Here is a 27880-nt window from a genome sequence, read left to right as displayed (position 1 = left end):
TCTTCCTGTTCTACCCATCTCTCCTCTATGTCCCTCCTCTTCCATCTCTCCTCTATGTCCCTCCTCTTCCTGTTCTACCCATCTCTCCTCCTCTATGTCCCTCCTCTTCCTGTTCTACCCATCTCTCCTCTATGTCCCTCCTCTTCCTGTTCTACCCATCTCTCCTCTATGTCCCTCCTCTTCCATCTCTCCTCTATGTCCCTCCTCTTCCTGTTCTACCCATCTCTTCTCTATGTCCCTCCTCTTCCTGTTCTACCCATCTCTCCTCTATGTCCCTCCTCTTCCTGTTCTACCCATCTCTCCTCTATGTCCCTCCTCTTCCTCCTCTTCCATCTCTCCTCTATGTCCCTCCTCTTCCTGCTCTACCCATCTCTCCTCTATGTCCCTCCTCTTCCTGTTCTACCCATCCCTCTTCCTCTATGTCCCTCCTCTTCCTGTTCTACCCATCTCTCCTCTATGTCCCTCCTCTTCCTGTTCTACCCATCTCTCCTCTATGTCCCTCCTCTTCCTGTTCTACCCATCTCTCCTCTATGTCCCTCCTCTTCCTGTTCTACCCATCTCTCCTCTATGTCCCTCCTCTCCCTGCTCTACCCATCTCTCCTCCTATATTTCCCTCCTCTGCCTGCTCTATCCATATCTCCCTCTTCCACTTCCCCTTTCCAGCAAACCAAATAACAACCCCAACTCTTTTCTTTCCTCCACCTGACCCAGAAAACAGTCAGATACCATCCTGCATGCCTCCTTCTCTCTTGTACTCTCTCTCCTTCTCTCACTCTCTTTCTATCTCTCTTTCTGTCTCTTGCCATCCTGGTGTGTGATGCTCCAAAAAACAGAAACAGGGTCCGTCAAGAGTCTTTGATCCCGCTCCAGATCATCCGTCAAGAGTCTTTGATCTGGTTCCAAATCGTCAACTGAAAGATCATTGAAAGGCTTTTAACTCGGGACCGCATCAGCGACAGAGTCATCCACATAGCCTGGTCCCAGATCTGTTTGTGCTGTTTTTGAAAACTCCTATAGTCAATTGTGTGACAACACAAACAGATCTGAGACCAGACTCCATCACCCTGCCTACAATCCAGACTGTGCCAGCTCTGAGATATACAGGGCAACACACTGGTTATCATCGCACTCGACCGCCAATCAGTCATTCAGTCCTTTCACTGCTACTGTTCTACCAGGGAATTGAAATTAATTTTGTTTTATAACGTCAACAAATACCTTGGGTTAACTCCTCAACAATGGCTGCAGCCGAGGTGTGAGTATAATAAACCAGGGCAGCGATTGTGCTGAGCTGAATTGAATAGGTGTTTATGTGACTCTCAGGTGGGCTGGTTGCCTCTCAGGTAGGTCACTGCCCCTCAGGCTGAATAGGTATTTATGTGCCTATCAGGTAGGTTACTGCCCCTCAGGCTGAATAGGTATTTATGTGCCTCTCAGCTAGGTCACTGCCCATCAGGCTGAATAGGTATTTATGTGCCTCTCAGCTAGGTCACTGCCCCTCAGGCTGAATAGGTGTTTATGTGCCTATCAAGCTAGCTGGATGTCACACCCTGTGTCACGGCTGTCTTCGTCTTCTGACGATATAGCGAAAATGTAGACCAATACGCAGCGGATGTCGTGTTCATTTTTAAATTTAATTAATTGCTCACGTGAACACTATACAAAAAACAATAAACAATGACAGTGCAACAGTTTTGCATGCTATCCTAACGCAGTGCAAAAACAATCTCCCACAACAGACAAACACAAACACACCCTCATATATGGGACTCTCAATCAAAGGCAAATAGACAACACCTGCCTTCAATTGAGAGTCCCAACCCCAATGAACCCCAAACGTAGAAACAGACACACTAGACTCAACATAGAATTACATGAAAATCAAACAGTGCCCAAAAACCACGGAATACTTAAAAACAAATACCCTCTGCCACGTCCTGACCAAACTACAATAACAATTAACCCCTTATACTGGCCAGGACCTAACTACAATAACAATTAACCCCTTATACTGGCCAGGACCAAACTACAATAACAATTAACCCCTTATACTGGCCAGGACCAAACTACAATAACAATTAACCCCTTATACTGGCCAGGACCAAACTACAATAACAATTAACCCCTTATACTGGCCAGGACCAAACTACAATAACAATTAACCCCTTATACTGGCCAGGACCAAACTACAATAACAATTAACCCCTTATACTGGCCAGGACCAAACTACAATAACAATTAACCCCTTATACTGGCCAGGACCAAACTACAATAACAATTAACCCCTTATACTGGCCAGGACCAAACTACAATAACAATTAACCCCTTATACTGGCCAGGACCAAACTACAATAACAATTAACCCCTTATACTGGCCAGGACCAAACTACAATAACAATTAACCCCTTATACTGGCCAGGACCAAACTACAATAACAATTAACCCCTTATACTGGCCAGGACCAAACTACAATAACAATTAACCCCTTATACTGGCCAGGACCAAACTACAATAACAATTAACCCCTTATACTGGCCAGGACCAAACTACAATAACAATTAACCCCTTATACTGGCCAGGACCAAACTACAATAACAATTAACCCCTTATACTGGCCAGGACCAAACTACAATAACAATTAACCCCTTATACTGGCCAGGACCAAACTACAATAACAATTAACCCCTTAAACCCTGATCTGTTTCACCTGTCTTTGTTCTTGTCTCCACCCCTGTCTAGTTGTCGCCCATCTTCCTCCATTATCCCCAGTGCATTTATACCCGTGTTCTCTGTTTGTCTGTTGCCAGTTCTTCTTGTCTCGTCAGGTCTTACCAGCGTGTTTTCCCCCTGTCTTCCTGCTTTCTCAAGTGTTCTGTTTCCTAGTGGTTTTTTTTTCCCCCGGTTCTGACCATTCTGCCCTGGCCTGATCCCGAGTCTGCCTGCCGTCCGTCCTGTACCTGCAATGACCCTAACCTGATTACGAACCACTCCCTGCTCTTGATCTTCCCTTTACCCCGCGTTATAATAAATGATCTGAGAACTGTACTAGCCACCTCCTGTGTAATCCATCTGGGTCATATCCTGAGTCCGGATCAAAATCAAAATCAAATGTATTTATTTATAAAAGCCCTTCTTACATCAGCTGATGTCTCAAAGTGCTGTACAGAAACCCAGCCTAACCCCCCCCCCCCCCCCCCCCCCACAAAAAAAACAGCAAGCAATGCAGGTGTAGAAGCACGGTGGCTAGGAAAAACTCCCTAGAAAGGCCGAGAACCTAGGAAGAAACCTAGAGAGGAACCAGGCTATGAGCGAGTGGCTAGGAAAAACTCCCTAGAAAGGTCGAGAACCTAGGAAGAAACCTGATATAGCTGGATACCCCTCACGCAGGTCACTACCCCTCAGTCTGAATAGATGTTTATGTGCCTATCATGCTGGCTGGATATAATGACATGAAACCACTTTACATTAAGACGACTAAACACTAAAGCTTTCGTCACCTCTCTAACTACCCAGCCCCAAACACAGGGGACACAGTCACATTTATAGTGGTGGGTGAAGGGGGGGGGGGTAGATTTAATTCAAGCATTCCTTCCATTTCTACAGATGAAAGCTTGTAAATGAAAAAGCCTGGACGGATGCCCGGTATGGAAATCATCCACACTGATGAATGAAGCCCTCGTCGTGTCCCAAATAGCACTGCTTTTGACCAGGGAATAGGATGCCCTGTCTTAATCTCTGGTTTAGTATGGTTTACTGTGTGTGTGTGTGTGTGTGTGTGTGTGTGTGTGTGTGTGTGTGTGTGTGTGTGTGTGTGTGTGTGTGTGTGTGTGTGTGTGTGTGTGTGTGTGTGTGTGTGTGTGTATGTGTCTGTCTGTCTGTCTGTCTGTCTGTGTGTGTGTGTGGGACTTAAGTAGTGAGTAGCGAACAGCAAAATGACAGTGAACAGCTCAGCCTTGTCATTCAGGGCCCATGAATCTGCTTCCGATGGGTCCAGAGGGCCACGCTGTAGAACATCTGATTTACAGCGCAGCAGGTAATCAAGGAAATGGACCATAGATCTAGGCTACGTCCTCCACCCTGTGTCCCGAATGGCAATCTATTCCCTACACAGTACACTACTTTGGGACCCGAGGTCCATAGAGCCCTGGTCTAAAGTAGTGCACTATATATAAGGAATAAGGTGCCATTTTGGGACACAGTCATAGATCTAGCTTCAGTACAATGGTTTTGGCTGCATGACCGTGATTCGTGGATAAATATATCATATATATTAGCAGACGCAATATACACTGACTATACAAAACATTAGGAACACCTTCCTAATATTGAGTTGCACTATAAGTGATTACCCAGCAAACCAGAAACATGCCCAGAACATTAGCTAAGATTCCCATTAAGTTATATTTAGGATGAAAATGCAATATAAGTGATTACCCAGCAAACCAGAAACATGCCCAGAACATTAGCTAAGATTCCCATTAAGTTATATTTAGGATGAAAATGCAATATAAGTGATTATCCAGCAAACCAGAAACATGCCTAGAACATTAGCTAAGATTCCCATTAAGTTATATTTAGGATGAAAATGCACTATAAGTGATTACCCAGCAAACCAGAAACATGCCCAGAACATTAGCTAAGATTCCCATTAAGTTATATTTAGGATGAAAATGTTTTAAATGAAATATCCTTGGAATGTTCTACAAACGTTCACTAAAACATTCCCCAAACGTTCTGTAAAGACCACCGCGGAACATTCCCCAGACGTTCTGTAAAGACCACCGTGGAACATTCCCCAGACATTCTGTAAAGACCACCGCGGAACATTCCCCAAACGTTCTGTAAAGACCACCGTGGAACATTCCCCAGACGTTCTGTAAAGACCACCGCGGAACATTCCCCAAACGTTCTGTAAAGACCACCGTGGAACATTCCCCAAACGTTCTGTAAAGACCACCGTGGAACATTCCCCAGACGTTCTGTAAAGACCACCGCGGAACATTCCCCAGACGTTCTGTAAAGACCACCGCGGAACATTCCCCAGACGTTCTGTAAAGACCACCGCGGAACATTCCCCAAACGTTCTGTAAAGAACATTCCCCAAACGTTCTGTCAATTCACACATTTTCACAGTTTCTCTAGAGATAAATCAGATCAGACTCAAACTGTGTGATTTAGTAGGGAGTTGTAGTTTCCAACAGGCCAATATTCTACCATAGTTTAACACAGAAAACATGGTAATTAACTACAATGACCATAATCCATTGCACGCCTACTTGTCCGGTCTGCGCTTCTTTTACGCCGGCTACGTAAAAGAGACAGAAGAATGCGCGATGGAGAGGGATAAGAGAGCAGCTGCTTAGCGAGGTATCTCTACCTGAAAATACATTATCTAAGTGATAGATAGTTGGTATTCAGCAGGTCATAATAGTATGCCTCATTCACTTTGAAAAAACTACTAAAACAGTGATGTTGTCAGACAGCAACTGTATAGAGATGAGATGACGACTTGCAATGAAATAATAAAGTCATTAAATAAACCAAATATGATATTAAAGTAGAGTAATATGAATAAATGATGGTTAATAAGTGATCAGCAGTAATGGACGCTCACTACCATCGAGGGACTTTTATTCATTGTTTTATTCTGTGTTGTTACGGCATTCATCCTAGTGTCCATCCGTTGTTGGGTCAGGGCAAGGGGGGGTTGCTAGGGGTGGTTGCTAGGGGTGGTTGTTGGGTCAGGGCAGGGGGGGGTTGCTAGGGATGGTTGTTGGGTCAGGGCAGGGGGGGTTGCTAGGGGTGGTTGTTGGGTCATGGCAGGGGGGGTTGCTAGGGATGGTTGTTGGGTCAGGGCAGGGGGGGTTGCTAGGGGTGGTTGCTAGGGGGGTTGTTAAGGGTGGTTTTTGGGTCAGGGCAGGGGGGGTTGCTAGGGGTGGTTACTGGAGTGGTTGCTAGGGGGGGTTGCTAGGGGTGGTTGTTAGGGGTGGTTTTTGGGTCAGGGCAGGGGGGGTTGCTAGGGGTGGTTACTGGAGTGGTTGCTAGGGGGGGTTTCTAGGGGTGGTTGCTGGGTCAGGGCAGGTGGGGTTGCAGGGGTGGTTACTAGAGTGGTTACTAGGGGGGGTTGCTAGGGGTGGTTGTTGGGTAACTCCTCTCCCCCCCCCCCCCCTGACTCCCTCTCCTCCCCCCTGACTCCCTCTCCTCAGTCCCCCTCTGAACTCTAACCCCAGTGGTCAGAGAGATGGACAAAGTGGTCTGTTTGTTCCAACCACAACAAGTCAGAGACACCTGTTTAATCATGATAAAGACCCTAGCAGAACAGAGCAGGACAGAGCAGGACAGAGCAGAACAGGACAGAGAGCAGAACAGAGCAGAACAGAGCAGAACAGAGAGCAGAGCAGAGCAGAACAGAGCAGAACAGAGAGCAGAGCAGAGCAGAACAGAGCGCAGAACAGAGCAGAACAGAGAGCAGAACAGAGCAGAGCAGGACAGAACAGAGCAGAGCAGAACAGAGAGCAGAACAGAGCAGAGCAGGACAGAGAGCAGAACAGAGCAGAACAGAGCAGAGCAGGACAGAGAGCAGAACAGAGCAGAACAGAGCAGAGCAGGACAGAGAGCAGAACAGAGCAGAACAGAACAGAACAGAGAGCAGAACAGAGCAGAACAGAGCAGAGCAGGACAGAGAGCAGAACAGAGCAGAACAGAACAGAACAGAGCAGAACAGAGAGCAGAACAGAGCAGAACAGAGAGCAGGGCAGAGAAGAACAGAACAGAACAGAGAGCAGAACAGAGCAGAACAGAGAGCAGAACAGAGCAGAACAGAGCAGAGCAGAGAGCAGAACAGAGCAGAACAGAACAGAACAGAGAGCAGAACAGAGCAGAACAGAGAGTTAGGGCAGAGCAGAACAGAGCAGGACAGAGAGCAGAACAGAGCAGAGCAGAACAGAGCAGAACAGAGAGCAGAACAGAGCAGAACAGAGAGTTAGGGCAGAGCAGAACAGAGCAGGACAGAGAGCAGAACAGAGCAGAGCAGAACAGAGCAGAACAGAGAGCAGAACAGAGCAGAACAGAGCAGAACAGAGAGCAGAACAGAGCAGAACAGAGCAGAGCAGGACAGAGAGCAGAACAGAGCCGAACAGAGCAGAACAGAGCAGGACAGAGAGCAGAACAGAGCAGAACAGAGCAGAGCAGGACAGAGAGCAGAACAGAGCCGAACAGAGCAGAACAGAGCAGGACAGAGAGCAGAACAGAGAGCAGAACAGAGCAGAACAGAGAGCAGAACAGAGCAGAGCAGGACAGAACAGAGCAGAGCAGAACAGAGAGCAGAACAGAGCAGAGCAGGACAGAGAGCAGAACAGAGCAGAACAGAGCAGAGCAGGACAGAGAGCAGAACAGAGCAGAACAGAGCAGAGCAGGACAGAGAGCAGAACAGAGCAGAACAGAACAGAACAGAGAGCAGAACAGAGCAGAACAGAGCAGAGCAGGACAGAGAGCAGAACAGAGCAGAACAGAGAGCAGGGCAGAGAAGAACAGAGCAGAACAGAACAGAACAGAGCAGAACAGAGAGCAGAACAGAGCAGAACAGAGAGCAGGGCAGAGCAGAACAGAGAGCAGGGCAGAGAAGAACAGAACAGAACAGAGAGCAGAACAGAGCAGAACAGAGAGCAGAACAGAGCAGAACAGAGCAGAGCAGAGAGCAGAACAGAGCAGAACAGAACAGAACAGAGAGCAGAACAGAGCAGAACAGAGAGTTAGGGCAGAGCAGAACAGAGCAGGACAGAGAGCAGAACAGAGCAGAGCAGAACAGAGCAGAACAGAGAGCAGAACAGAGCAGAACAGAGAGTTAGGGCAGAGCAGAACAGAGCAGGACAGAGAGCAGAACAGAGCAGAGCAGAACAGAGCAGAACAGAGAGCAGAACAGAGCAGAACAGAGCAGAACAGAGAGCAGAACAGAGCAGAACAGAGAGCAGAACAGAGCAGGACAAAGCAGAACAGAGCAGAACAGAGCAGAACAGAGCAGAACAGAGCAGAACAGAGCAGGACAGAGAGCAGAACAGAGCAGAACAGAGCAGAACAGAGCAGAACAGAGCAGAACAGAGAGCAGGGCAGAGCAGAACAGAGCAGGACAGAGAGCAGAACAGAGCAGAACAGAGCAGAACAGAGAGCAGAACAGAGCAGAACAGAGCAGAACAGAGAGCAGAACAGAGAGCAGAACAGAGCAGAACACAGCAGAACAGAGAGCAGAGCAGAGCAGAACAGAGCGCAGAACAGAGCAGAACAGAGCAGGACAGAGCAGAACAGGACAGAGAGCAGAACAGAGCAGAACAGAGCAGAGCAGGACAGAGAGCAGAACAGAGCCGAACAGAGCAGAACAGAGCAGGACAGAGAGCAGAACAGAGAGCAGAACAGAGCAGAACAGAGCAGGACAGAGCAGAACAGGACAGAGAGCAGAACAGAGCAGAACAGAGCAGAACAGAGCAGAACAGAGCAGAGCAGGACAGAGAGCAGAACAGAGCCGAACAGAGCAGAACAGAGCAGGACAGAGAGCAGAACAGAGAGCAGAACAGAGCAGAACAGAGAGCAGAACAGAGCAGAACAGGAGCAGAACAGCAGCAGAGCAGAACAGAGAGCAGAACAGAGCAGAGCAGGACAGAGAGCAGAACAGAGCAGAACAGAACAGAGCAGAACAGAGAGCAGAACAGAGCAGAACAGAGCAGAGCAGAGCAGAACAGAGAGCAGAACAGAGCAGAACAGAACAGAACAGAGCAGAACAGAGAGCAGAACAGAGCAGAACAGAGAGCAGAACAGAGCAGAACAGAGCAGAACAGAGCAGAACAGAGAGCAGAACAGAGCAGAACAGAGAGCAGAAGAGAGCAGAACAGAGAGCAGAACAGAGCAGAACAGAGAGTTAGGGCAGAGCAGAACAGAGCAGGACAGAGAGCAGAACAGAGCAGAGCAGAACAGAGCAGAACAGAGAGCAGAACAGAGCAGAACAGAGAGTTAGGGCAGAGCAGAACAGAGCAGGACAGAGCAGACAGAGACAGAGCAGAGCAGAACAGAGCAGAACAGAGAGCAGAACAGAGCAGAACAGAGAGCAGAACAGGGCAGGAGCAGAACAGAGCAGAACAGAGAGCAGAACAGAGCAGAACAGAGCAGAACAGAGCAGAACAGAGAGCAGAACAGAGCAGAACAGAGCAGAACAGAGCAGAACAGAGCAGAACAGAGGCAGAACAGAGCAGAACAGAGCAGAACAGAGCAGAACAGAGCAGAACAGAGCAGAACAGAGCAGAACAGAGCAGAACAGAGAGCAGAACAGAGCAGAACAGAGAGCAGAACAGAGCAGAACAGAGCAGAACAGAGAGCAGAACAGAGCAGAACAGAGCAGGACAGAGAGCAGAACAGAGCAGAACAGAGCAGAACAGAGCAGAACAGAGAGCAGAACAGAGCAGAACAGAGAGCAGAACAGAGCAGAACAGAGCAGAACAGAGCAGAACAGAGCAGAACAGAGCAGGACAGAGCAGAACAGAGGCAGAACAGAGCAGGACAGAAGCAGAACAGAGCAGAACAGAGCAGAACAGAGCAGAACAGAGCAGAACAGAGCAGAACAGAGCAGAGACAGAGCAGAACAGAGCAGGACAGAAGCAGAACAGAGAGCAGAACAGAGCAGAACAGAGCAGGACAAGAGACAGAAGCAGCAGAGCAGAACAGAGCAGAACAGAGAGCAGAACAGAGAGCAGAACAGAGCAGAACAGAGCAGAACAGAGAGCAGAACAGAGCAGAACAGAGCAGGACAGAGAGCAGAACAGAGCAGAACAGAGAGCAGAACAGAGAGCAGAACAGAGCAGAACAGAGAGCAGAACAGAGCAGAACAGAGAGCAGAACAGAGAGCAGAACAGAGCAGAACAGAGAGCAGGACAGAGCAGAACAGAGGCAGAACAGAGCAGAACAGAGAGCAGAACAGAGCAGAACAGAGAGCAGAACAGAGAGCAGAACAGAGCAGAACAGAGCAGAACAGAGCAGAACAGAGAGCAGAACAGAGCAGAACAGAGACAGAACAGAGCAGAACAGAGCAGAACAGAGCAGAACAGAGAGCAGAACAGAGCAGAACAGAGAGCAGAACAGAGCAGAACAGAGAGCAGAACAGAGCAGAACAGAGAGCAGAACAGAGGCAGAACAGAGCAGGACAGAGCAGAACAGAGAGCAGAGCAGAGCAGAACAGAGCAGAACAGAGCAGAACAGAGCAGGACAGAGCAGAACAGAGCAGAACAGAGCAGGACAGAGCAGAACAGAGCAGAACAGAGCAGAACAGAGCAGGACAGAGCAGAACAGAGAGCAGAACAGAGCAGAACAGAGAGCAGAACAGAGCAGAACAGAGAGCAGAACAGAGCAGAACAGAGAGCAGAACAGAGCAGAACAGAGCAGAACAGAGCAGAACAGAGAGCAGAACAGAGCAGAACAGAGAGCAGAACAGAGCAGAACAGAGCAGAACAGAGCAGAACAGAGCAGAACAGAGCAGAACAGAGCAGAACAGAGCAGAACAGAGAGCAGAACAGAGCAGGACAGAGCAGAACAGAGACAGAACAGAGCAGAACAGAGCAGAACAGAGAGCAGAACAGAGCAGAACAGAGAGCAGAACAGAGCAGAACAGAGCAGAACAGAGCAGAACAGAGAGCAGAACAGAGCAGAACAGAGAGCAGAACAGAGCAGAACAGAGAGCAGAACAGAGCAGAACAGAGCAGAACAGAGAGCAGAGAGACAGAGCAGAACAGAGAGCAGAACAGAGCAGGACAGAGCAGAACAGAGCAGAACAGAGCAGAACAGAGCAGACAGAGCAGAACAGAGCAGAACAGAGGCAGAGCAGAACAGAGCAGGACAGAGAGCAGAACAGAGAGCAGAACAGAGCAGAACAGAGCAGAACGAGAGCAGAACAGAGCAGAACAGAGCAGGACAGAGAGCAGAACAGAGCAGAACAGAGAGCAGAACAGAGAGCAGAACAGAGCAGAACAGAGAGCAGAACAGAGCAGAACAGAGAGCAGAACAGAGAGCAGAACAGAGCAGAACAGAGAGCAGGGCAGAGCAGAACAGACAGAGCAGAACAGAGCAGAACAGAGAGCAGAACAGAGCAGAACAGAGCAGAACAGAGCAGAACAGAGCAGAACAGACAGAGCAGAACAGAACAGAGCAGACAGAGCAGAACAGACGAGCAGAACAGAGCAGAACAGAGAGCAGAACAGAGGCAGAACAGAGCAGAACAGAACAGAACAGAGCAGAACAGGACAGAGAGCAGAACAGAGCAGAACAGAGAGCAGAACAGAGAGCAGAACAGAACAGAACAGAGAGCAGAACAGAGAGCAGAACAGAGCAGAACAGAGAGCAGAACAGGGCAGAACAGAGCAGAGCAGAACAGAGAGCAGAACAGAGCAGAACAGAGAGCAGAACAGAGCAGAACAGAACAGAGCAGAACAGAGCAGGACAGAGAGCAGAACAGAGCAGAACAGAGCAGGACAGAGCAGAACAGAGAGCAGAACAGAGCAGAACAGAGAGCAGAACAGAGCAGAACAGAGCAGAACAGAGCAGGACAGAGCAGAACAGAGAGCAGAACAGAGCAGAACAGAGCAGAACAGAGCAGAACAGAGCAGAACAGAGAGCAGAACAGAGCAGAACAGAGCAGAACAGAGCAGGACAGAGCAGAACAGAGAGCAGAACAGAGCAGGACAGAGCAGAACAGAGAGCAGAACAGAGCAGAACAGAGCAGAACAGAGCAGAACAGAGAGCAGAACAGAGCAGAACAGAGAGCAGAACAGAGCAGAACAGAGAGCAGAACAGAGCAGAACAGAGCAGAACAGAGCAGAACAGAGCAGAACAGAGAGCAGAACAGAGCAGAACAGAGCAGAACAGAGAGCAGAACAGAGAGCAGAACAGAGAGCAGAACAGAGAGCAGAACAGAGCAGAACAGAGCAGAACAGAGCAGAACAGAACAGAACAGAGCAGAACAGAGAGCAGAACAGAGAGCAGAACAGAGCAGGACAGAGCAGAACAGAGCAGAACAGAGCAGAACAGAGCAGAACAGAGAGCAGAACAGAGCAGGACAGAGCAGAACAGAGCAGAACAGAGCAGAACAGAGAGCAGAACAGAGCAGAACAGAGCAGAACAGAGAGCAGAACAGAGCAGAACAGAGCAGAACAGAGCAGAACAGAGCAGAACAGAACAGAGCAGAGCAGAACAGAGCAGAACAGAACAGAGCAGAACAGAGCAGAACAGAGCAGAACAGAGCAGAACAGAGCAGCAGAGAGCAGACGGCAGAACAGAGCAGGACAGAGAGCAGAGCAGTGCCTGCAACTAAAAATGTTCCTTATATAATGCACTGCTTTTGTCTAGGGCCCATAGGGAACAGGTTTAGGGCACTAAGTAGGGAACAGGTTTAGGGCACTAAGTAGGGAACAGGGTTAGGACACTAAGTAGGGAACAGGGTTAGGGCACTAAGTAGGGAACAGGCTTAGGACACTAAGTAAAGAGCAGGTTTAGGGCACTAAGTAGGGAACAGGGTTAGGGCACTAAGTAGGGAACAGGTTTAGGGCACTAAGTAGGGAACAGGGTTAGGGCACTAAGTAGGGAACAGGCTTAGGACACTAAGTAGGGAGCTGGTTTAGGGCACTAAGTAGGGAACAAGGTTAGGACACTAAGTAGGGAACAGGGTTAGGGCACTAAGTAGGGAACAGGCTTAGGACACTAAGTAGGGAGCAGGTTTAGGGCACTAAGTAGGGAACAAGGTTAGGACACTAAGTAGGGAGCAGGTTTAGGACACTAAGTAGGGAGCAGGTTTAGGGCACTAAGTAGGGAACAGGGTTAGGGCACTAAGTAGGGAACAGGGTTAGGACACTAAGTAGGGAACAGGGTTAGGGCACTAAGTAGGGAGCAGGTTTAGGGCACTAAGTAGGGAACAGGGTTAGGTCACTAAGTAGGGAACAGGGTTAGGTCACTAAGTAGGGAACAGGGTTAGGACACTAAGTAGGGAACAGGGTTAGGGCACTAAGTAGGGAACAGAGTTCCATTTGGGACGTATATTTCATTGTGACTTACCTGTCTGTTTCACATGGCCATGGTTTGTAAGTAATACAGTATAGTGGTAATAATACCATACAGTATGGGACTGAATTACTTCAAATAGTGAACAAATTGTGTGTGTGATTGTGTGATTGTGTGTGTGTGCGTGTGTGTGTGTGTGTGTGTGTGTGTGTGTGGTGTGTGTGTGTGTGTACTCACCGCTAGAGCAGTCCAGTCCTCCCCAGCCTGGTTCACACTGACACGTATCAGGGGACACACATCTCCCATGGGTACACTCCTCAGAGCAGAGAGCTAACACACACACACACACACACACACACACACACACACACACACACACACACACACACACACACACACACACACACACACACACACACAGGGATTCATTAAAATCGGCGCACTTAACTGTCATGGCTTAAACATCCAATCAAATCAATTGTATTAGTCACATGTGCTGAATACAACAGGTGTAGTAGACCTCACAGTGAAATGCTGAATACAACAGGTGTAGTAGACCTCACAGTGAAATGCTGAATACAACAGGTGTAGTAGACCTCACAGTGAAATGCTGAATACAACAGGTGTAGTAGACCTCACAGTGAAATGCTGAATACAACAGGTGTAGTAGACCTCACAGTGAAATGCTGAATACAACAGGTGTAGTAGACCTCACAGTGAAATGCTGAATACAACAGGTGTAGTAGACCTCACAGTGAAATGTTGAATAGAACAGGTGTAGTAGACCTCACAGTGAAATGCTGAATACAACAGGTGTAGTAGACCTCACAGTGAAATGCTGAATACAACATGTGTAGTAGACCTTACAGTGAAATGCTGAATACAACAGGTGTAGTAGACCTTACAGTGAAATGCTGAATACAACAGGTGTAGTAGACCTCACAGTGAAATGCTGAATACAACAGGTGTAGTAGACCTCACAGTGAAATGCTGAATACAACAGGTGTAGTAGACCTTACAGTGAAATGCTGAATACAACAGGTGTAGTAGACCTCACAGTGAAATGCTGAATACAACAGGTGTAGTAGACCTCACAGTGAAATGCTGAATACAACAGGTGTAGTAGACCTTACAGTGAAATGCTGAATACAACAGGTGTAGTAGACCTCACAGTGAAATGCTGAATACAACAGGTGTAGTAGACCTCACAGTGAAATGCTGAATACAACAGGTGTAGTAGACCTCACAGTGAAATGCTGAATACAACAGGTGTTGTAGACCTTACAGTGAAATGCTGAATACAACAGGTGTAGTAGACCTCACAGTGAAATGCTGAATACAACAGGTGTAGTAGACCTCACAGTGAAATGCTGAATACAACAGGTGTAGTAGACCTCACAGTGAAATGCTGAATACAACAGGTGTAGTAGACCTCACAGTGAAATGCTGAATACAACAGGTGTAGTAGACCTCACAGTGAAATGCTGAATACAACAGGTGTAGTAGACCTTACAGTGAAATGCTGAATACAACAGGTGTAGTAGACCTTACAGTGAAATGCTGAATACAACAGGTGTAGTAGACCTTACAGTGAAATGCTGAATACAACAGGTGTAGTAGACCTTACAGTGAAATGCTGAATACAACAGGTGTAGTAGACCTTACAGTGAAATGCTGAATACAACAGGTGTAGTAGACCTCACAGTGAAATGCTGAATACAACAGGTGTAGTAGACCTCACAGTGAAATGCTAAATACAACAGGTGTAGTAGACCTCACAGTGAAATGCTGAATACAACAGGTGTAGTAGACCTCACAGTGAAATGCTGAATACAACAGGTGTAGTAGACCTCACAGTGAAATGCTGAATACAACAGGTGTAGTAGACCTCACAGTGAAATACTGAATACAACAGGTGTAGTAGACCTCACAGTGAAATACTGAATACAACAGGTGTAGGAGATCTCACAGTGAAATGCTGAATACAACAGGTGTAGTAGACCTTACAGTGAAATGCTGAATACAACAGGTGTAGTAGACCTTACAGTGAAATGCTGAATACAACAGGTGTAGTAGACCTTACAGTGAAATGCTGAATACAACAGGTGTAGTAGACCTCACAGTGAAATGCTGAATACAACAGGTGTAGTAGACCTCACAGTGAAATGCTGAATACAACAGGTGTAGTAGACCTCACAGTGAAATGCTGAATACAACAGGTGTAGTAGACCTCACAGTGAAATGCTGAATACAACAGGTGTAGTAGACCTCACAGTGAAATGCTGAATACAACAGGTGTAGTAGACCTCACAGTGAAATGCTGAATACAACAGGTGTAGTAGACCTCACAGTGAAATGCTGAATACAACAGGTGTAGTAGACCTCACAGTGAAATGCTGAATACAACAGGTGTAGTAGACCTCACAGTGAAATGCTGAATACAACAGGTGTAGTAGACCTCACAGTGAAATGCTGAATACAACAGGTGTAGTAGACCTCACAGTGAAATGCTGAATACAACAGGTGTAGTAGACCTCACAGTGAAATGCTGAATACAACAGGTGTAGTAGACCTCACAGTGAAATGCTGAATACAACAGGTGTAGTAGACCTCACAGTGAAATGCTGAATACAACAGGTGTAGTAGACCTCACAGTGAAATGCTGAATACAACAGGTGTAGTAGACCTCACAGTCAAATGCTGAATACAACAGGTGTAGTAGACCTCACAGTGAAATGCTGAATACAACAGGTGTAGTAGACCATACAGTGAAATGCTGAATCCAACAGGTGTAGTAGACCTCACAGTGAAATGCTGAATACAACAGGTGTAGTAGACCTCACAGTGAAATGCTGAATACAACAGGTGTAGTAGACCTCACAGTGAAATGCTGAAAATACCATAAAGATTGATTTTAAACAGCGTTCTAAGTACGGTAATGGAATATTTTGACTTTTTGTGTCTCGAATAGTGAACTGAACGCACGAACAAAACGGAGGTATTTGGACATAACTATGGATTATTTCGAACAAAAACAACATTTCTTGTGGAAGTAGCAGTCCTGGGAGTGCATTCTGACAAAGATCAGCAAAGTTAAGAGCATATTTCTAATACTTATTCTGAGTTTAGGTGACCCCAGAACTTGGCGGGTGTCTGTATAGCTTGCTTTGATGGCGAGCTATGTACTCAGAATATTGAAAAATGTGCTTTCGCCGAAAAGCTATTTTAAAATCTGACACAGCGGTTGCATAAAGGAGTTCTGTATCTATAATTCTTAAAATAATTGTTATGTATTTTGTCAACATTTATGATGAGTATTTTTGTAAATTCTCTGGAAGTTTTTGGTGAGAATACATTTTCTGAACATCACTCGCCAATATCAAATGCTGTTTTTGATATAAATATGAACTTGATCGAACAAAACATACATGTATTGTGTAACATAATGTCCTAGGAGTGTCATCTGATGAAGATCGTCAAGGGTTTCTGTGACATATATGCTTGCTTGGAAAATGGCTGTGTGATTATTTTGGGCTATGTACTCTCCTAACATAATCTAATGTTTTGCTTTCGCTGTAAAGCCTTTTTGAAATCGGACAATGTGGTTGGATTAAGGAGAAGTGTATCTTTAAAATGGTGTAACATAGTCGTATGTTTTGAGAAATAGAAATTATTGGATTTTTGAGATTTTGTATTTCATGCCACGCTGTTCCATTGGATATTGGCTAGGCGTTCCGAATGTCTGTCCTGAACATTAAAAAAATACAGATAAGAATAAGAAATAAAAGTTACAAGAAATTAAAGAGCAGCAGTAAAATAACAATAAAGAGACTATATACAGGGGGTACCGGTACAGAGTCAATGTGGAGGCTATATACAGGGGGTACCGGTACAGAGTCAATGTGGAGGCTATATACAGGGGGTACCGGTACAGAGTCAATGTGGAGGCTATATACAGGGGGTACCGGTACAGAGTCAATGTGGAGGCTATATACAGGGGGTACCGGTACAGAGTCAATGTGGAGGCTATATACAGGGGGTACCGGTACAGAGTCAATGTGGAGGCTATATACAGGGGGTACCGGTACAGAGTCAATGTGGAGGCTATATACAGGGGGCACCGGTACAGACTCAATGTGGAGACTATATACAGGGGGTACCGGTACAGAGTCAATGTGGAGGCTATATACAGGGGGTACCGGTACAGAGTCAATGTGGAGACTATATACAGGGGGGTACCGGTACAGAGTCAATGTGGAGGCTATATACACGGTGTACTGGTACAGAGTCAATGTGGAGGCTATATACAGGGGGTACAGGTACAAAGTCAATGTGGAGGCTATATACAGGGGGTACCGGTACAGACTCAATGTGGAGGCTATATACAGGGGGTACCGGTACAGAGTCGATGTGGAGGCTATATACAGGGGGTACCGGTACAGAGTCGATGTGGAGGCTATATACAGGGGGTACCGGTACAGAGTCGATGTGGAGGCTATATACAGGGGGTACCGGTACAGAGTCGATGTGGAGGCTATATACAGGGGGTACCGGTACAGAGTCGATGTGGAGGCTATATACAGGGGGTACCGGCACAGAGTCAATGTGGAGGCTATATACAGGGGGTACCGGTACAGAGTCAATGTGGAGGCTATATACAGGGGGTACCGGTACAGAGTCAATGTGGAGGCTATATACAGGGGGTACCGGTACAGAGTCAATGTGGAGGCTATATACAGGGGGTACCGGTACAGAGTCGATGTGGAGGCTATATACAGGGGGTACCGGTACAGAGTCAATGTGGAGGCTATATACAGGGGGTACCGGTACAGAGTCAATGTGGAGGCTATATACAGGGGGTACCGGTACAGAGTCAATGTGGAGGCTATATACAGGGGGTACCGGTATAGAGTCAATGTGGAGGCTATATACAGGGGGTACCGGTATAGAGTCAATGTGGAGGCTATATGCAGGGGGTGCCGGTACAGAGTCAATGTGGAGGCTATATGCAGGGGGTGTCGGTACAGAGTCAATGTGGAGACTATATACAGGGGGTACCAGTACAGAGTCAATGTGGAGGCTATATACAGGGGGTACCGGTACAGAGTCAATGTGGAGGCTATATACAGGGGGTACCGGTTCACAGTCAATGTGGAGGCTATATACAGGGTGTACCGGTACAGAGTCAATGTGGAGGTTATATACAGGGGGTACCGGTACAGAGTCAATGTGGAGGCTACATACAGGGGTACCGGTACAGAGTCAATGTGGAGGCTATATACAGGGTATTACGGTACAGAGTCAATGTGGAGACTATATACAGGGGGTACCGGTACAGAGTCAATGTGGAGGCTATATACAGGGGGGGTACCGGTACGGAGTCAATGTGGAGGCTTTATACAGGGGGTACCGGTACAGAGTCAATGTGGAGGCTATATACAGGGGGTCCCTGTACAGAGTCAATGTGGAGGCTATATACAGGGGGTACCGGTACAGAGTCAATGTGGAGGCTATATACAGGGTGTACCGGTACAGAGTCAATGTGGAGGCTATATACAGGGGGTACCGGTTCACAGTCAATGTGGAGGCTATATACAGGGGCTACCGGTACAGAGTCAATGTGAAGGTTATATACAGGGGGGTACCGGTACAGAGTCAATGTGGAGGCTATATACAGGGGGTACCGGTACAGAGTCAATGTGGAGGCTATATACAGGGGGGTGCCGGTAACGAGTCAATGTGGAGACTATATACAGGGGGTACCGGTACAGAGTCAATGTGGAGGTTCTTGGACACAGGCACTATGGTGGTCTGCTTAAAACATGTTGGTATTACAGACTCGGACAGGGAGAGTTTGAAAATGTCAGTGAAGACACTTGCCAGTTGGTCAGCGCATGCTCGCAGTACACATCCTGGTAATCCGTCTGGCCCTGTGGCCTTGTGAATGTTGACCTGTTTAAAGGACTTACTCACATTGGCTGCGGAGAACATGATCACACAGTCTTCCGGAACAGCTGGTGCTCTCATGCATGTTTCAGTGTTATTTGCCTCGAAGCGAGCATAGAAGAAATGTAGCTCGTCTGCTGGGCTCGTGTCACTGGGCAGCTCTTTGCTGTGCTTCCATTTGTAGTCTGTAATGGTTTGCAAGCCCTGCCACATCCGACGAGCGTCAGAGCCGGTGTAGTATGATTAGATCTTAGTCCTGTATTGATGCTTTGCCTGTTTGATGGTTTGTCGGAGGGCATACGTAGCAGGATTTCTTTTAATATAAGCTTCCGGGTTAGAGTCCCACTCTTTGAAAGCGGCAGCCTTTAGCAGCTCAGTGCAGATGTTGCCTGTAATCCATGGCTTCTGGTTGGGGTATGTACGTACGGTCACTGTAGGGATAATGTCATCGATGCACTTATTGATGAAGCCAATGACTGATGTGGTGTACTCCTCAATGCCATTGGAGGAATCCCGGAACATATTCCAGTCTGTGCTAGCAAAACAGTCCTGTAGCTTAGCATCTGCTTCATCTGACCACTTTTTGATTGATCTAGTCACTGGTGCTTCCTGCTTTAATTTTTGCTTGTAAGCAGGAATCGGGAGGATAGAATTATGGTCAGATTTGCCAAATGGAGGGCGAGGGAGAGCTTTGTGTGCATTTCTGTTTGTGGAGTAAAGGTGGTCCAGAGTTATTTTTCCTCTGGTTGCTCATTTAACATGCTGATAGAAATTAGGTAAATCTGATTTAAATTTCCCTGCATTAACGTCCCCGGCTACTAGGAGTGTCGCCTCTGGGTGAGCATTTTCTTGTTTGCTTATGGCGGAATACAGCTCATTCAATGCTGTCTTAGTGCCAGTCTCTGACTGTGGTGGTATATAAACAGCTACAAAGAATACAGATGAAAACTCTCTCGGTAAGTAGAGTGGTCTACAGCTTATTATAAAATACTCTACCTCAGGCAAGCAATAGCTCGAGACTTCCTGAGATATCGTGCACCATCTGTTATGTACATAAATACATAGTCCGCCGCCCATTGTCTTACCAGACGCCGCAGTGCTATCCTGCAGGTACATCATATAACCAGCCAGCTGTATGTTGATATTATCGTCGTTCAGCCACGACTCCGTGAAGCATAAGATGTTACAGTTTTTAAATGTCCCGTTGGTAGTTTAATCTTCCGCGTATCCCGTCGATTTTATTCTCCAAGGATTGCACGTTTGCTAGCAGAATGGAAGGAAGTGGGGTTTTTATTCGATAGCCTACGAATTCTCAGAAGGCAGCCCGACCTTCGCCCCCTCTTTCTCCACCTCCTCTTCACGTAGATCACGGGGATCGGGGCCTGTTCCCAAGGAAGCAGTGTATCCTTTGCGTTGGAGCTCGTCAGAGTCATGAAAGGAAAAAAAGGATTCTGCTAGTCCGTGCTGAGTAATCACAGTCCTGATGTCTATAAGTTATTTTCGGTCATAAGAGACGGTAGCGGCAACATTTTGTACAAAATAAAAATAAAAAAAAGTTACAAACATCGCAAATAAACGAACAAAAAAACACAATCGGCTGGGGGCACATAAAACTGCTGACTTCTTCTCTGGCGCCATCTTACACTAACATCAGAGTCTAACGTCTATAACATCAGAGTCTATCGTCTATAACATCAGAGTCTATCTAACGTCTATAACATCAGAGTCTAACGTCTATAACATCAGAGTCTATCTAACGTCTATAACATCAGAGTCTAACGTCTATAACATCAGAGTCTAACATCTATAACATCAGATTCTACCGTCTATAACATCAGAGTCTATCGTCTATAACATCAGATTCTATCTAACGTCTATAACATCAGAGTCTATCGTCTATAACATCAGAGTCTATCGTCTATAACATCAGAGTCTAACGTCTATAACATCAGAGTCTAACGTCTATAACATCAGAGTCTAACGTCTATAACATCAGAGTCTATCGTCTATAACATCAGAGTCTATCGTCTATAACATCAGATTCTATCTAACGTCTATAACATCAGAGTCTATCGTCTATAACATCAGAGTCTATCGTCTATAACATCAGAGTCTAACGTCTATAACATCAGAGTCTAACGTCTATAACATCAGAGTCTAACGTCTATAACATCAGAGTCTATCGTCTATAACATCAGAGTCTAACGTCTATAACATCAGAGTCTAACGTCTATAACATCAGAGTCTAACGTCTATAACATCAGATTCTATCGTCTATAACATCAGAGTCTATCGTCTATAACATCAGATTCTATCTAACGTCTATAACATCAGAGTCTATCGTCTATAACATCAGAGTCTAACGTCTATAACATCAGAGTCTATCGTCTATAACATCAGAGTCTAACGTCTATAACATCAGAGTCTATCGTCTATAACATCAGAGTCTAACGTCTATAACATCAGATTCTATCTAACGTCTATAACATCAGATTCTATCGTCTATAACATCAGATTCTATCGTCTATAACATCAGAGTCTAACGTCTATAACATCAGAGTCTATCGTCTATAACATCAGAGTCTAACGTCTATAACATCAGAGTCTATCGTCTATAACATCAGAGTCTAACGTCTATAACATCAGATTCTATCTAACGTCTATAACATCAGATTCTATCGTCTATAACATCAGATTCTATCGTCTATAACATCAGAGTCTAACGTCTATAACATCAGAGTCTATCGTCTATAACATCAGAGTCTAACGTCTATAACATCAGATTCTATCTAACGTCTATAACATCAGATTCTATCTAACGTCTATAACATCAGAGTCTATCGTCTATAACATCAGAGTCTAACGTCTATAACATCAGAGTCTAACGTCTATAACATCAGAGTCTATCTAACGTCTATAACATCAGAGTCTAACGTCTATAACATCAGAGTCTAACGTCTATAACATCAGATTCTATCGTCTATAACATCAGAGTCTATCGTCTATAACATCAGATTCTATCTAACGTCTATAACATCAGAGTATATCGTCTATAACATCAGAGTCTATCGTCTATAACATCAGAGTCTAACGTCTATAACATCAGAGTCTAACGTCTATAACATCAGAGTCTAACGTCTATAACATCAGAGTCTATCGTCTATAACATCAGAGTCTAACGTCTATAACATCAGAGTCTAACGTCTATAACATCAGAGTCTAACGTCTATAACATCAGAGTCTAACGTCTATAACATCAGAGTCTATCTAACGTCTATAACATCAGAGTCTATCGTCTATAACATCAGAGTCTAACGTCTATAACATCAGAGTCTAACGTCTATAACATCAGAGTCTATCTAACGTCTATAACATCAGATTCTAACGTCTATAACATCAGATTCTATCTAACGTCTATAACATCAGAGTCTATCGTCTATAACATCAGAGTCTATCTAACGTCTATAACATCAGAGTCTAACGTCTATAACATCAGATTCTATCGTCTATAACATCAGATTCTATCGCCTATAACATCAGAGTCTAACGTCTATAACATCAGAGTCTATCGTCTATAACATCAGAGTCTAACGTCTATAACATCAGAGTCTATCGTCTATAACATCAGAGTCTAACGTCTATAACATCAGAGTCTAACGTCTATAACATCAGAGTATATCGTCTATAACATCAGATTCTATCGTCTATAACATCAGAGTCTATCGTCTATAACATCAGATTCTATCTAACGTCTATAACATCAGATTCTATCTAACGTCTATAACATCAGAGTCTATCTAACGTCTATAACATCAGAGTCTAACGTCTATAACATCAGATTCTATCGTCTATAACATCAGAGTCTAACGTCTATAACATCAGAGTCTAACGTCTATAACATCAGAGTCTATCGTCTATAACATCAGAGTCTATCGTCTATAACATCAGAGTCTATCGTCTATAACATCAGAGTCTAACGTCTATAACATCAGAGTCTAACGTCTATAACATCAGATTCTATCGTCTATAACATCAGAGTCTATCGTCTATAACATCAGATTCTATCTAACGTCTATAACATCAGAGTCTATCGTCTATAACATCAGAGTCTAACGTCTATAACATCAGAGTCTATCGTCTATAACATCAGATTCTATCTAACGTCTATAACATCAGAGTCTAACGTCTATAACATCAGAGTCTAACGTCTATAACATCAGAGTCTATCGTCTATAACATCAGAGTCTAACGTCTATAACATCAGAGTCTAACGTCTATAACATCAGATTCTATCTAACGTCTATAACATCAGATTCTATCTAACGTCTATAACATCAGAGTCTATCGTCTATAACATCAGAGTCTAACGTCTATAACATCAGAGTCTAACGTCTATAACATCAGAGTCTATCTAACGTCTATAACATCAGAGTCTAACGTCTATAACATCAGAGTCTAACGTCTATAACATCAGAGTCTAACGTCTATAACATCAGAGTCTATCTAACGTCTATAACATCAGAGTCTATCGTCTATAACATCAGAGTCTAACGTCTATAACATCAGAGTCTAACGTCTATAACATCAGAGTCTAACGTCTATAACATCAGAGTCTAACGTCTATAACATCAGAGTCTAACGTCTATAACATCAGAGTCTATCGTCTATAACATCAGAGTCTAACGTCTATAACATCAGAGTCTATCTAACGTCTATAACATCAGAGTCTAACGTCTATAACATCAGAGTCTATCTAACGTCTATAACATCAGAGTCTATCGTCTATAACATCAGAGTATATCGTCTATAACATCAGAGTCTATCGTCTATAACATCAGAGTCTAACGTCTATAACATCAGAGTCTATCTAACGTCTATAACATCATAGTCTATCTAAAGCTTGTGCTCAGATGAGAGGGGTGGAAATATGTGATGTGTGTCCTAAAAACATGATCCAAAGTGGTAACAACTGCTTGTTTTCCCGTTTCCTATGTTCCAATCCCTCCCTTGGGCCTACAATAATGAAGTTTCAACTGTCTTTTTTTTATCCTGGTGATTTTATGATGTCATTACCTTTTACATGTATTTATTGTTGTTGTTGTTGTAAAAAAATAAAAAAAAATACAGATTGCTTGTTTTTCGTAAAATGTTATTACAACTAAACTTATTAGAATGATTCACCTTCCCTTGGTTTTAATGGTGACAACGTCCGTGGTGAGAATGCAACGCCACGTATGGAGATGTGTGAATGTGATGGATGGTTCCGATTGGGTTCATAAAACACAGGCCTATTGGGAAGCAGGATAACAGTTAGTGGACATCCTCTCTCTCTCTCTCTCTCTCTCTCTCTCTCTCTCTCTTTATATTGGATCTTTGTCCAACTACTGTGAAAAGTTTGGGTGTGCCATAAAACCATCTGTAGTGTGGCATTATTTTAATATTATATGGCCACAGGGAGAAATGATGGTGTCTGTAAACAGGGGCGCTACTTTCCCTGGGGATGGGGGGGACATGCCCCCCCTACAAATTCTGAAATTGCTTGTTTGGCACCCTTAGATGTATCATTGGAATGTGATACAAAACAAGGCGACAGTGTGCTTTAGGACCATGCAGACGTCTCCAAGCGGTCGGGTTTGGAGTTTTTCTCCGACTGAATAAAACTATAATAAAAAATAAGATGCTTCTAAAACCAAAGTTGTAGCCTATTTAAAACAAGGTGGGTTTTTTTCGTTTTGTTTATAAATTTGATTAGAAATATTTGTTATCTTTTTAGACCTTGGTCTCAGTATGATTCCCTGATAAAATAATGGTCAAAATACAATATATATATATATTTTTTTTATATACATATATGTCACGCCCTGACCATAGAGAGCCCTTGGTTCTCTATGGTGTAGTAGGTCAGGGCGTGACTAGGGGGTGATCTAGAATGTCTATTTCTATGTTGGTGCTAATATGGTTCCCAATTAGAGACAGCTGTTTATCGTTGCCTCTGATTGGGGATCATATTTAGGCAGCCATTTCAACCACCTGTGTCTGTGGGATATTGTTTGTGTTTAGTTGATGACTTCACATTTCGTTATTTCTTTATTGTTTTGTTTGTTTCGCGAATGCTGCCATCTATCCACGGTTTCTGGTTTGGGTCGGTTTTAATAGTCACAGTGGGAACAACATCCCATTATACACTTCCTGATGAACTCAGTCACCGCGTCCGTGTTATCCTCAGAGGCTACCGGGAACATATCCCAGTCCGCGTGATCAAAACAATCTTGAAGCGTGGATTCTGATTGGCCAGACCAGCGTTGAATAGACCTTAACACGGGTACTTCCTGTTTGAGTTTCTGCCTATAGGAAGGGAGGAGCAGAATGGAGTCAAGATCTGATTTGCCAAAACGAAGCTGGGCCTTTTAGGCATCACCAGAAGGGAGAGTAACAATGGTCGAGAATATTTGAAAGCGTGTTTACTACAGTCAATGTGTTGATAGAACTTCTCTAGTATTTTCCTTAAATTTGCTTTGATAAAAATCCCCAGCTACAATAAATGTCCAGTGTACTTCCTCTAGAGTCGTCGTGTTATCGGCTTGAGGGGGGAATACACACACAGCTGTGACTATAACCGAAGATAATTCTCTTGGGAGGTAATACGGACGGCATTTGATTGTGAGGTATTCTAGGTCAGGTGAACAAAAATGACTTGAGATTAGGTTATCACAACCTCATGATGAGTAGTTAATCATGAAACATACACCCCTGCCTTTCTATCATCCCGGAGAGTTCTTTATTCCTGTCTGCACGATGAACTGAGAACCCAGCTGGCTGTATGGACAGGGGACAGTATATCCCGAGAGATCCACGATTCCGTGAAACAAAGTATGTCATTTTATTTGTGTCACGAAACTCAGTTATATTTAACATCTCAACAGAGACACTCAAAATCACCTGATGATATGTATCAGTGGATATATCTCTGGCCATCAAACATGGATGGTGATGGCACTCAGTTATAGTTAACAACCATCTCAACGCTCTCCACTGCGACACAGAGACACTCAATAATTCATTAAGAGATTGAGTCCTTGGTCAACATTGGAGTGTATCGAACGGAGACACTGCAGCTGGTGTCAGCATCACACACACACAGTCACACACATTCACACACATACACACACACACACACACACACACACACACACACACACACACACACACACACACACACACACACACACACACACACACACACACACACACACACACACACACACACACACACACACACACACACACACACACACAGACACACACAAGGCCATGAGAAAACAAGATGTACATCCCCTGTTAATTTGATTAGCCTCACACAATGCACTGACTACACACACAGTCACACACACACTCACACACACACACACCGTACACACACACGGCACTGTTTACTAGGTGTGCAGTTTCACTGATCATTCATGTTGATCAGCACGGTAGTCAGTGGATTGATTAGGCTACCATTGCTATGCCTGGCAGGATCTCTACTGTAGGTGGAGGAGCTGGAGTTGGTCCAGGGTGTGTGTGTGTGTGTGTGTGTGTGTGTGTGTGTGTGTGTGTGTGTGTGTGTGTGTGTGTGTGTGTGTGTGTGTGTGTGTGGACAAGTTGCCAGGTTTTTCTGTAGGGTTTTTGCGAGGCAAAAATAAAAAATGTAAAGTCCAACAAAAAAAAAACAATAATAGCATGAGAAATACTGACAGGCTGGTTATCTGGCCAGAAGGGTTACAACAGGCTGGTTATCTGGCCAGAAGGGTTACAACAGGCTGGTTATCTGGCCAGAAGGGTTACAACAGGCTGGTTATCTGGCCAGAAGGGTTACAACAGACTGGTTATCTGGCCAGAAGGGTTACAACAGACTGGTTATCTGGCCAGAAGGGTTACAACAGGCTGGTTATCTGGCCAGAAGGGTTACAACAGGCTGGTTATCTGGCCAGAAGGGTTACAACAGGCTGGTTATCTGGCCAGAAGGGTTACAACAGGCTGGTTATCTGGCCAGAAGGGTTACAACAGACTGGTTATCTGGCCAGAAGGGTTACAACAGACTGGTTATCTGGCCAGAAGGGTTACAACAGACTGGTTATCTGGCCAGAAGGGTTACAACAGACTGGTTATCTGGCCAGAAGGGTTACAACAGGCTGGTTATCTGGCCAGAAGGGTTACAACAGGCTGGTTATCTGGCCAGAAGGGTTACAACAGGCTGGTTATCTGGCCAGAAGGGTTACAACAGACTGGTTATCTGGCCAGAAGGGTTACAACAGACTGGTTATCTGGCCAGAAGGGTTACAACAGACTGGTTATCTGGCCAGAAGGGTTACAACAGGCTGGTTATCTGGCCAGAAGGGTTACAACAGGCTGGTTATCTGGCCAGAAGGGTTACAACAGACTGGTTATCTGGCCAGAAGGGTTACAACAGGCTGGTTATCTGGCCAGAAGGGTTACAACAGGCTGGTTATCTGGCCAGAAGGGTTACAACAGACTGGTTATCTGGCCAGAAGGGTTACAACAGACTGGTTATCTGGCCAGAAGGGTTACAACAGGCTGGTTATCTGGCCAGAAGGGTTACAACAGGCTGGTTATCTGGCCAGAAGGGTTACAACAGGCTGGTTATCTGGCCAGAAGGGTTACAACAGGCTGGTTATCTGGCCAGAAGGGTTACAACAGACTGGTTATCTGGCCAGAAGGGTTACAACAGACTGGTTATCTGGCCAGAAGGGTTACAACAGGCTGGTTATCTGGCCAGAAGGGTTACAACAGGCTGGTTATCTGGCCAGAAGGGTTACAACAGGCTGGTTATCTGGCCAGAAGGGTTACAACAGGCTGGTTATCTGGCCAGAAGGGTTACAACAGACTGGTTATCTGGCCAGAAGGG

General features: G+C 45.2%; 1 protein-coding gene across 1 annotated transcript in view; it reads right to left on the bottom strand.

Moving 5' to 3' along the window:
- megf11 (multiple EGF-like-domains 11) overlaps window positions 1-27880 on the bottom strand; it is a 369526-nt gene that overhangs the window by 303232 nt on the left and 38414 nt on the right. Inside the window, exon 2 of the mRNA XM_045706373.2 lies at window positions 13264-13356. Coding sequence (XP_045562329.2) covers window positions 13264-13356 — 93 coding nt within the window. The remainder of the gene's footprint in view (window positions 1-13263; window positions 13357-27880) is intronic.

The sequence above is a fragment of the Salmo salar genome, chromosome 23 (assembly GCF_965601325.2).
Source record: "Salmo salar chromosome 23, fSalSal1, whole genome shotgun sequence".
Lineage (NCBI taxonomy): Eukaryota > Metazoa > Chordata > Actinopteri > Salmoniformes > Salmonidae > Salmo > Salmo salar.
This window is presented reverse-complemented; position numbering and strand designations above follow the sequence as displayed.